The 12,057-nt window shown below is 41.6% G+C and overlaps 1 protein-coding gene across 11 annotated transcripts in view; it reads right to left on the reverse strand.

Moving 5' to 3' along the window:
* The window catches only part of XDH (xanthine dehydrogenase), a 107,698-nt gene that overhangs the window by 1,396 nt on the left and 94,245 nt on the right, over nucleotides 1–12,057 (reverse strand). For all 11 annotated transcript variants that reach the window (XM_088161094.1, XM_088161100.1, XM_088161102.1 and 8 more), the window contains 13 exons: nucleotides 11,481–11,568; nucleotides 10,775–10,861; nucleotides 9,157–9,348; nucleotides 8,524–8,669; nucleotides 7,816–7,897; nucleotides 7,150–7,245; nucleotides 6,302–6,430; nucleotides 5,216–5,290; nucleotides 4,337–4,389; nucleotides 3,132–3,246; nucleotides 2,443–2,508; nucleotides 692–880; nucleotides 99–266 (listed from right to left, as the gene is read on the reverse strand). In XM_088161094.1, the coding sequence (XP_088017220.1) occupies nucleotides 99–266; nucleotides 692–880; nucleotides 2,443–2,508; nucleotides 3,132–3,246; nucleotides 4,337–4,389; nucleotides 5,216–5,290; nucleotides 6,302–6,430; nucleotides 7,150–7,245; nucleotides 7,816–7,897; nucleotides 8,524–8,669; nucleotides 9,157–9,348; nucleotides 10,775–10,861; nucleotides 11,481–11,568 (1,486 nt within the window). The remainder of the gene's footprint in view (nucleotides 1–98; nucleotides 267–691; nucleotides 881–2,442; nucleotides 2,509–3,131; nucleotides 3,247–4,336; nucleotides 4,390–5,215; nucleotides 5,291–6,301; nucleotides 6,431–7,149; nucleotides 7,246–7,815; nucleotides 7,898–8,523; nucleotides 8,670–9,156; nucleotides 9,349–10,774; nucleotides 10,862–11,480; nucleotides 11,569–12,057) is intronic.

A 12,057-nucleotide genomic window follows, 5' to 3' on the forward strand; every position in this document is an offset into this window, starting at 1 on the left:
TCCCCATCTTAATCCCAGCCCCAGCCCCCTGTGACTTCCAGGCACACTCCCCATGGGGCAGGCTGGCCAGGGAGCAGACTGAGACCAGGGGCTGTTACCATTTTGGTGAAGATGTCCACACAAGCATTGCGGATCCTCTCTGGGGTGGCAGGGCTGTCCAGCCTGAACACCTCTGTCAGGCCAGAGTCCTTCCTCGCTGAGTAGATGGCATCTTTAATGGCATAAAACACTGAGGCAGACAGGAACAGAGGTGGCTCTCCCACAGCCTAGACAGAGCACAAGCAAGAGTGAGGATTTGCCTTCCAGATGGGAACCTCAATCTGCCAGATATGTTCAGTGAGGAAACACGATGCTAAAACAGGCTGCAGTGTGCCAGGTGTGATCAGCAAGGAAAGACTGAGCTCAATCCACACTTGGTCCATTAAAGAAGAAACACAAGATTTCTCACAGAGTAAAGCCACTTCAGTTCTGACTAATAGGCATCAGGGCAGCAATGTGTGGGTTATTTCAGTTATTCCTAACTAGAAAGGATAGTACACACATTTCTGATAAAAACAGGAAAACATCCTGACCTCAGAGTAACCACAGCGTAATGAGATGAACTGTTAAGCCACACAGGATCACGATTTTATCCCACTTAGCTTCACGGTGTTATGGGGCAGTAAGAGGCCCACAGACCTCACAGGCATACCTTGGATGAGTAAACTGCCTTGCTATTGGGGCAGTCACGGAGAAGGGACACGTAGAATTCTGTTGGGATGTCCCCAAATGCTGGGATTTTGTACATGCCAGGACCTCGAGTGTACAAGTTCCCTTCAGGAGAGTAGCGCAGCTCCTCCATGGTAAAGAGCCCGATGCCCTGGACAAAGGCTCCTTCTATCTACAAACACATCCAAACAAGGTTACGTTCTCTTTGTTGTTGTCGTTCTTCCCTGCACAAGGACAAGCAGTGACGACATCCACCAGGGTTTTCAACCCTCCCCACCTGACTCAGATCCCGCTTTTTATCTCTAAACCCTTGTCTGCTGGGTACAATCTTTGCACAACTCCTGTGTTCCCACGTAAATATGGCTGCATTTCCCTGGCGGGTGAAGCAATTTACAAATACACGCAAACAGATTTTCTGTAAATGCAGGACAGCAATTTTCTGATGAAGCAACAGAAAAAAAAAAATCAATGAAAAAATATTGATTTCTTCTCAGGCAGGTGGACACTGAATGAGTTGTACTTGCTGATATATCAAAGGACAAGTAGACTAAAAAAACTAAAGATGAAACATCTAAAGACAAACTATTTTATGCTTTCTATTTCAGCATAAATGCTTTCCTAACTGCTGTGTATTATCAGGTCAGCAGCACAGACACCTGCAAAAACACTCCCATATCCATTTGAGTACTTAAAAACTTGATTACGTATTTTTTTCTTCTGTAAATTTTGAGGAAAAAAAAGATTATGAGAGGAGGATGTGCTTGAACAGCCCTGCACAAAGCAGCTCTGCTCTCTGTGCCCACTGAGATATCTGAGCAGCCTAAAGATTTGGCAGAAGCATTCATTGACCCATCTCCATGTACTTGTATTCCTGCACTCGTGCCATATCCTTTCTCTCCTATGTCCCCAGATCCTCTGCAGCAATTCATGGAAGGACACAGGAATTGAAGACCTCTTTGACAGGCTCCATTTAGTCCATCTCTCAATTCCCAAACCTAAAGCAACAGGCTGCAAAGACAGAAAATATCTTTCTCCCCTTGGACACTTCCAAAAATAATCTCTTTCTGAAAAAAATGTCACTTTCAAGGAAATTTCATTTTAGCTATACCAGAGCTTTGCAACTCATGATGTCCTGTCATCCCAAATCCTGCAGCAGTTTCATTGGAGTTACACCATATAAATATCTAGAGTTAGCCAGGGAGCTAAGATGGCTAGATAAGCATCCATCTAACAATTCATCTCTTGGTCTGTCAAACAACCCTGGGTTTAGTACCTTTATCTGCTAAGAGATATTGTGATTATTACTGCACAGAATTTTGAAGTAGTCTTGTGCCTGCCCAAAGACTTTGCAAGATAAGTGACTGGCCCAACTTCCTATTGAGATTTCTACACAGCAGCAGCTGGAGGACAGAATCTTCCATCATAACTTTTTAGCCACAGGAGAATTTTCACTAAATTAAATAAACTTAATATTGACAGATTAGAGCATAATATCAGGTGGGTGATTTAGCCTGAAAAACATCAATGAAGTGGTAACTGAACAATATCCTGTAGTCTTATTATCCAAGCCAAAAATCCCCAAACCCTAACAGAATATTTCCCTATGTAATTCTGTGCCAAGTTAAAAAGGTTGTGTTTGCAAAGGTACAGCCTGGAGAGGGATAACAAATAGAAAAACCTGAGAGCAGTGTAATTGCTTTAATGTGATGGAAATAGCAATACTTTTTCACTTACCTGTCCTATATCTATGGCTGGATTTAGACTGGTACCAACATCCATAACAATATCTGTGCGAATGTTCTAAAAAACAGGAATAAAGGGTAAATCAGCACAGATCTCTGGAACTGGTCCATCATGTGTGAGCAAGAGTATCCAAACACTATCCCATATAATCTTATCTCAGGTGAACTTCTCATACCGTCTTTTAATCTGAGTTCACCCCAAAACTAATTCAAAGGAACTCACTGCAGTTTTCCCCAGAGGTTTAATGGACCCAGTGGTATCAGTGGTATCAGTGGTTTGCAGCTGAGCATAACCAACTAGGTCAGATCTTGATTAAATTTTTTTCTTTTTTTTTTTCTTTCTTTCCAGAAGTCTTCAGTGTTATTTTAAATTATTAACTCTATTCCAGGATGTTTCTGTTCTTTCATGCCAATGCAGTGCTGCTATCTCTTACTCAAGCAAATCCAATAACTTTTGCAATCATTCATTAAACCCCAAATCCCCGCAGGGTTGGTAATTATTGTTTTATTACACTTTCCGGACTGCTGCACTGTGGAACAGAGGAGTTAAGAAACTTGCTGAAGGTCACACCAGACCAATGACAGAGCCAGGAATGGGCTGACACCCAGTATTTGTTTTAACCTCCCGTGAATGTTCCCTTCAACAAAACACAGAGAGCTGTTTCACTGCTGACCCCTCACCTTGTGGTCACCTGTCAGGCAATCTATCTCAACCTCAGAGCAGGCAACTCCGTAACTGAAGTAGGAGAACGGTTTCCCTTCATTCTTTTCAAAGTTGTACCCAACATCGGGAATTCTTGATACAAAGAGAAAAAAACCCCACATTTCATTCCGTGAAAAAAAACCCAAATACAACTACATTGCTACTTATCAAAATCCTTATTCATTTTTGTTTCATTCCTTCTGTTAAGCCCGTGCAGAAATTAAAAATGTAAACAACTATAAATAGAAATCTGCTAAATTTGCTCTGTATTCCAAAACTTTATTGAAACTATCAAACTGTTTTAGCCATCTTTATTTGCCCATAAATCTCAGGCCTTGTGATGACTATTATCTACCAATCCAGTAGAAAATCCTTTGCTTTTAGAGTGCAGTTAAACATTTCTTTAAGGCCATTAAATTTCAGGACATAGTCAAGCTGAAGCAGAATCTCTCTTAAGCTAAGAACTGATTTTAAGCACAGTTCATGGCAAACTTTGCATCTGGATACTTTATCTGAAAGCTGGTTTATTAAAATGCTGACAAGTCACTTGGTTAAGAGAAAAAAAATACATTTTAGGGATGCAAATGAAATTAACAGTGTATTTTAGTCCTAAATAGGTTCTTCTCAACACTTTATTTATTAATGTCAACCCCTCAGCCTTAAAGATGATAGATCTCTGCTTTCCTCCAGCAGTAAAATTGACTAAGAGAAGTACCTCATTTCACAACTACACAGGGTTCAGCAGGAGTCTGAAGTAGGAGAACAACGCTGGAAACACTGGTATATGCTCATGCCACAAGAGGCAAGATTTTCCTCAAGGACAACCCTTGTCCCCTCTTACCCCACATGGCAGTTTTAGTGCAAAACTAGGTCACAAGGCTAACACAGAGCATAGCCCAGGCAAAGCTCTGATTTCAATTACACCTCTTCAGACCAAGGTCAGCTGGAATTAAGTCAGATCTACTCCAGATTTACTTGTCCTCAGAGCTGTGCTCCATCAGGAATCGATTCTCCCCAGCCAGGAGACTATTAACCTCAGCTTACCACTTGTAGGTAGGAAAGGGAATGCATCTTTAATTTAGAGCAGTGACAGGGTCCTGGGGACTGTAAATCCTCCCAGAATTTCCCTGGATGCCATACATGGAATCTAGTCAGTGCCTCTGCAGTGTGAATTTTCACTCACCTATAAAACCCCGTGGCTGACAGGCTGACACAACTCTCGTAGGCAGTTTTAATCTGGCAACATGAAAAAGAGTTTGAAAATAGTAAAATGTACAACCAGGCCCTTCAAAATAACTGCACAAAAACATTTTCAGGAGGCCTCAAGTAGAAAATGTCCAGTGATAGACAGCTGTCACACTACTCAACTCCAGCACTGCCAAACATGATTGCAGCTGCTTCCTCAAATAGCCCTGTCAGCAGCTACCAAGGGCAGAACTTGAATCATTGGCAGAGGATTTTGTTTGTTTGTCTCTCAGCTACAGGTTAGACTTTTAGCCTCAGAGACAAAGGTCAAATTGACAGGTCATCTTGACTTCAGTGAGGGAAATTCTATCCTGACTTCCAAATCACAAAGTCAAAACTCCTCGGATGAAGAGCAGAGCTTGGATCTGAAGAGAGCCTTACAGCCCATCCATCTCTTCTCATTGAGGGGACAGAGATATTGCAGACAAGGAGCACCACAGAGGCTGAATGGCAGCTCAACAAGAGCTGTCTATGCTATAGAATCCCTTCATTAAAAATCAGGTTTCCTTCTGTCCAAAACTGTAGTCTGACTACAGAGATATATGTAACCACTCAAGACTTTTGTTCGATGACGTTTGTCATAATCAGCCCCCAAAATTTGGAGAAATCTCAGGATTAAAGTAATAACTGATATGTTGGGGATGACCTCGTGTAAACTTTAATTACTTAGAAATCCGTGCCAGGTTTGTGTTTCACTGTCTTTGCTTAACTATGCTAGCAAGATGCAGAAGGCTTGGAGGACACACCTGCACACGTGGTTTGCCAACTAAAACAATCTCTGACAATGTCCACTTGTCTCATGATACAAACACCTTACCCAGTCTTCCCAGGATCCTTTGGGATTAGACTGTTTGATTGGCTCAAGTCTTTTCAAGATAGTCTGACATGCGTTCTAGAAACAAAGAGAAAGAGAAGAAATATTTTAAGATTTGAATAGCTACTTTATAGTATTAAGAGCCCTCTAAGAGTTTCAAAGAGCCTTCTATTTAAATCAATATTGCCTTTAGGGCCTTGGCAAATCATAAAAAGGAACAAAGTTCACTAATGGAGGTCCTGCTACATAGGAAGAAATGTTGCCTGAAAAGGATTTTAAAGGAGATTGGCTCTGCTGCTAGCAGAACGGAATCCCAAATTCAGCACAGAACTTTCTGGACCATGACACAAAATATAAGAAATCCGCTCATTAACTTTATCTGTACCCCGTTTGTACAGGACAGCTCAGCATAGCTCACAAGATGATCCTTTAACACTGAAAGAACAAAAAATTTCTTCCCAAAATTCAACCAACTCAGATAAGCTGTGCAGAGAATAAAAACAGACTGATGATTTTACTTTGCAGATTTCACTTCCCTTTTTCATTTAAACTGAGACTAAATTACTAAATTCTAAATACTAAGTACTAAATTCTTCTTTTAAAATGGAAAAAACCACATACCCAGCAAATACATGCATTTATAACTCCACCATGGCAGACAGCCACAACCATGCCATTGCTACAGCAAAACGTTTGCTCTGAGCTGATCAACACTTCCAGCTTGTGGTGCACAGCTCTCAAAACATTTGCTATTAACACGTGCAGCAAAATGCATTTGCTATAGATAAGGCTGCATTAATTACTTAGAGGCTGGCTGTTTAAATGGATGCCTTGTTCTGCTCATTTTGAGCAATCTTAAGTACTTTATTCTTAGAAGTGCCAAAGGACTGAAGGACAGTTTCAAATAACTTAAAAAATATAGTAATTCACAAGCACTGCTAGCTATTCCCGGTAATGTTATGTTACCCTTAGACTGGAACTGCCTTTGGATGGTTGTTTTCCTTAAGCAACAGATAAATACAGGACAATGTTTCGTGCCCTGGAGCCCTCCCTTGTAACCCACTCCATTAAACAACTCAGCTTCCATACATGGACGGCCATTCCATTGATGTCGGCGCTGACAGAAGCGGCTGTCGGGGAGGTATTTGGGACAGTGTTTGTGCTGGTCTCACTGATGTAAATCTTGGAGGTGGGGACTCCCAGGGCCCTGCTAGCAACCTGTGGAGCAAAGGTAAACAAATGGTAAGCAGCACTTCTTATCCATGATCATTGTCAGTCAATGATTACACTGCCAGGACCTACATTGCAACCTCTACTCTCTCCCACCATAAACTAAATTTTTCTTGCAGACTGAGTTGTCCAGTGGCTTAGAATTAGCCAGAACATTGTTATACTTGCATTTCACAGACTGCATGTGTGTGAGCACACACACTTTTGCCATAAAGACAGACATTTACTTCACTATTATGAGACTAAATTCTTCTCTCAACAGTTAAAAGAATCAGAAGATCAAAAAGCCCTATTAGATTTTCCTTTAATTTTCCTGCCAAAGGAATGTTGCTCCCTTAAGCCTTTTTAACTACAAAAGCACTAGCATATGCATATGTTTTCAATACAACTAATTTTTGCATTAAATGGATGCAAATTGTACCTTTATGGGGTGAACTGAAATTGCCAGAGAAGTTAAACTGTAAGCATAACCTGCATTATTTACATATGAGATTTAAGATTATGAAGAATCTAATTCTAATACTAAATCGTGATAATACTCTGGATATCTAGCACTGCTGCTCAAACAGTGAAGAGGAATTAGTCCTGATTTGTTCCTCTCTGTATGCACACAGAGGAAGTGTCAAGTTTCCTGAGGCAATACTGTAGGGAGAGTGTAATTGTCCTGAAAAGATGTCTCATTCAGTTAAGCCCCAACTCATTATTACCTGAATCATTTTAGTGTGAAGTCCTTGACCCATCTCAGTCCCCCCATGTGTAAGTAACACAGAGCCATCTGTATACACATGGACCAGAGCTCCAGCCTACAAGAGAGAACATTAATCACCATAAATTAACTAGTGGATTACTTAGCAGACTACAGAGAGAATTCGTTCAGAACTTGACTAAGGTTGTTCTTTGGTGCAACTAAAGCCACTTGTTTACACTTGAGGTGAGTTTGGTTTAGTCTCACCAACTCACTAGAAGTTCCAGTGATATAACAAACCCCAGTCAGTATTTTCAGCTCAGAAAGCAGGTGAAGTAATCCAATCCCGCCCCTGTGAAACACAGATGAATCCTTTACCTCCACTTTCCAACACCACTGACAGTCCATCAAATCAGCTGAAACACAGGAGCAGTGTTTCTATTATTGAGAAAGGCAGGGAAATCAACCTAACACAATATTCTGGAAATGTAGCTATATTGTGGTGTCTACTGGACAGTATAAACTGATAACTGTTGTGGTGCTCATTTTGGCTTGAAAAATGTGTGATCTTTCTTAACTAATTTACTACTTCTTCAAGAAGCTCCAGTTTGGTGAAAATGGAGAAGGGCCTGGGGGAGGCAGCATAAATCCAGCTTCTCTAGTGAAAGGGCAAATGACATTTACAGACCTGGTTCAGAAATGGGACAGTGAAACTGATGCCAAATTTAGTAGGAATGATGCTCATCCCTCTCTTTTTCCAGCGGTTCTGCCTGCAAGGAAAGAACATTATTTGTTCATTATTTGTATACCCATGAGCCTTTTATCATAAATTAAGATTGTGCTTCCCTCTGACTGTGCATCAAATGGAAATTAAATACCTGACTGAGTATATCACTAATTTATCTATATCACTGATATAGACTGAATAAATCACTACTTTGTATTGAAGAAAGGCTTTCTTTGTGTGTTCCAACAAGAAGAAATTCCAACTGAAGATGTTTTCCACAAGCATTATAGAAGCAGTTGTCCATACTATTAGCTATTCAGTTACATATACAAGCCAACTAGAAAAGTCTATAGGGCAGAGGAAAGCATAAACAGAGTGCCTTGACAGTCATGTGAAAATCCTAACTGGACTTAGAGATCCTCTTCTTTGCTACAATTCACTTACAAAATCATATAATGCTAGGTCTGATTCTGGCCTTATTTATGCTATCAGCTCACTGATAGACTTTTCCTCTGACAGTGAGCATGAAGGGATTTCAAAAAGAGAAATATTTAAAACCCAGTCTGCAAATATAAGGTGTGACTTCACATCACTCGAGTTGCTAAGAGAACATCAGATGTTAGTAGGGAACAGGTGCACCCAGTGACAGCACAGCTCCAGAGCACCTACTTGTTGAATTCTTCAATCAGTTTCTTCCTGGCATGATAGCTGGAGCTGGACAAACATTCATCCCAGCATCTCCGTAGAGTAAATCCCTCCAGCTTTTGATTAAAATGAGTAGTGTCTCCTTCGTGGTAGAGATTGAGCTTCCTCACCTTCCCAAAGAGACATAGAAAGGACAGGCCAAGTTTAGTGCCTTGGACAAGGAGGGATGAGATCTAAAGTGTGTTGGTTCCTGATTTTACACTTTTGCTCATTCTACAAAGAGGCAAGAAGTAAAACAATTCAAAAACATATATCTGTTTATGGGAAAACATGAGCTAAGACATTAAGACTGGAAATTTTCAGAGATTGGGACTTAAACCATATTGTCAGTCAGGTTAAAATACTTAGGGCCTTTGGACTTTCTTCTTAATATCTATCCTTAAAGCAGATGTTACAAAATTGAGGCTACCAGGGAATTTAACTAAACAGAAGATAATCCATGCTAGAATGTTTCTGTCACACAAGTTTGAGGTCCTGCTAGAAGCTCAGCAAAAAGGAAGCAAAAGTTCTTATGCGTAAAAATTTTGTGTGGCTGATGCAGTTCTCAGAGCTTGTTCAAAGGCAGCAGTACCCTGGAAGGTGTCAGCAGGTCTGTACCTCCTCAGGTGGCAGGCCACACTTCTGAGCAAGGTCACTCATCCAGCACTCAGCAATCATCATTCCCTGGGGCCCTCCAAAGCCACGGAAGGCTGTATTGGAAGGCAAGTTGGTCTTGCAAACGAAGCCCACACTGCTGACATTGGGGATGTTGTAGGAGTTATCCAAGTGTAACAGGGCTCTGTCCATTACCTGGTGAAGAAAAGGAATGGAGGAGGACACATTTTACATGAATTGGATGTCAGACTTCTCACCAGTGTCAAAACCAGACTGGAAGCTCTGAAGCTAATTTACAACAATCAGCACTTTCTCTTGCACCCTGCAGTGCTGCAGTGAAGACAGCTGGATGAGCACTGAAGCACAGCCAGAACTGCCTCCCACGTGCAATGGAATGTCAAGTGGTGTCCTCCTGAAGGACAGGACAATAAGCACACTTCTCTGTTGACATTTACGGCTCTGGGGCAGATTGAGCTTCAAAGTCCTTTTTTGTCCCTGGGCTCATGCTGAGTCAGACTGTTAGTAAATGCCATTACCTGTCTGGAAGAAACAGAGTTTTCTTTTCATTGTATTGAGTAATCTCTTACTGGAAAAGAAGTCGTGCTGATATCATGCAACTCAGCACTGGGCTATGGCAGTAAGGGCAAACATATGAAATAACTACTGAACTGCAAGATTTGAGATCTTTGTCCACTTACTATCCACACTGGGAAAGGGACAGAGCTTCTTTCTGGCTTATGTTTCCAGACTTCCCTTCTAGCAGCAGCACAGAGAGGACATTACACACAACCCAACCTTATTTCTACATGGAGCACTTTCCAGCCCCCAATTCAGACACAGTCAAAAAGGCAGTTAAATAGATGTTCTCTCAACCAGGCCCTCAACTTATCCAAAGACATTTGCCCATCATTCTGCTCTGCCCAGCACCAGCCACATTGCCAGCATCAAATGTGGTTCTGGTAGAGAGCTCTTGCAGTTCTTTCCTGTTGAAAAGCATCCATTTTTGCAGGAAATTATCAAAGACTCAGTGAACTGGAGAAAGTGAGCTAGAGTAAACCTGAGTGACACTTGGCTATTGAGTTGGTCACTCACATGACAGAAGAGGAGTTTTTCACTCATCAGTGCAAAACTTCTTGGAGACACACTCAGAACTTGGGCCCATTTTTTGTTCTCACTGCTTGTGAACTTAGTGTTGGCTTTAGCCAGTCCTTTACAAGTGTGTTGATTTAGGCACTCTGCCCTGACCAGCTTGTTGACTGGGATGCTGTTTTTTCCAAGCAACTATCTTTCCCCAGAGCTGGGGATCTATCAGTCATCTTGCATTGTGCAACAACTTTCCCATCACAGCCCTCTGTAATGCAGAGCAAACATTCTTGACCCCCTTTGCTCAATCCGAGTTATTACAGCATCCGTAAGAATTATGTGGCACATGCCAAGGCAGGTCAGTTGGCTCACAGAGCATTTGTAGAAGCTCCAAAAGCCCTTCAAAAATCTGTTTTCAGTCATGTCAAAGAGCTGCATGTACAAGCAATGCTGTAGGCAGCAGCTCTCTGAAGGCAGGGCAGAAGGTTGCACAGAAACACACCTTCCACTTAATTAGCCACCAGAAAACTTTACTTACACCATGAGACAGGTCAATGGAGTTGCCCCCATTGCTGTAGTATGACACCTCCAGACTCTTGACTTTCCCATTCTTCATGAATCCAACCTGTCAAGAGAGTGTCTCCTCAGTAATCAGTTTTCTACAAAAATGTTCTGGTTTGTGCTTGCCTCCAAAAAGTGAATGGATGTCACAGAGGCAGAGAGGGCTGACTATCCCCAGTGCAGCACTGGGCAGGCACAGCCAGCAGCTGAGGGAGTTCCCCAGTAAAGGGATCCTGCATGTGCTCCAGAGAACTCTTCTAAATTAAGCGCTGGCTGCTTATCATAGCCACAATTTCCTTAACTGGTTTTTGCTTTCAAAGGCAGCAGCAGTTGGAGGGGGATTGAAGCAGAAAGGAAGTTAACAAATCATGTTGCTGCGTAAAGCATGCTTTAAAGGAACAGGCTAAAAGCAATGTGATTGTCAGCAGGGGCAAAGTCTTGGTTGCAAGGAAGACACAATTACTTATGCTGAGATCACAAGAAGGGAACCATCCAAGCCAAAATAACTCCTGCAGCACTTTAACAGGAAAAATGCTACAGCCCATATGATCTGGCCCATTTGCAGCGGGGGAGATCAGCGGTGAAACAACCATAGCAGTGTTTTTTCACACTATCTTACTGCTCTCTGATGTCTCAGGGGACAGCACTGAGACCACATGGATTCTTCTGATGTGTGTGCATACCTTGTACCTCCCCAGGAAGGGGTGCCTCCCACCACTTATCAGCATGTCCTCATCTCGATCCAGCATGCACCTCACTGCACGGCCAGTTCTGTTAAAGAACACAGCTTTTAGGCAAAGCCTGAAATACACAATACAGTTCCTGCAGAACAAGACTCTTCTTTTTGTCTTTCCAGGGTGGCAATGGACAGTTAAGGGTAAACTGCTTGGTTTATATATCTTACTCTTAAGAAAATGGCAAGACTGAGTAAAAAAAATTTAACATCTCCAAAGTTGGGACCTGTTTGTGAAAACTCTTGCAAACACTCTTGTATCTTAAAAAAATGATAATTTCTTATAGCGATAGATGCTAATAACTGAGCAATCACTGTTTTCCAGACTATTTCTCAAGGCACTCTTTCGGTTTTCAAAGAGACAATGCCATAGGAATTATATAATAATGCAAAGTAAAGTACTAACTAGCCTTCAATTTGACCTTGATTTATTTGCTTATTTCTTATCAAGGAGGAGAGTAGGAGCTGCTCTTAATTTTCTAAAAATTTTGCCTTCCAAGTGCCTGTCTTCAGGTTGTAGGAGTATC

This window comes from Sturnus vulgaris, chromosome 3 (genome assembly GCF_052056855.1).
Source record: "Sturnus vulgaris isolate bStuVul1 chromosome 3, bStuVul1.hap1, whole genome shotgun sequence".
NCBI lineage: Eukaryota > Metazoa > Chordata > Aves > Passeriformes > Sturnidae > Sturnus > Sturnus vulgaris.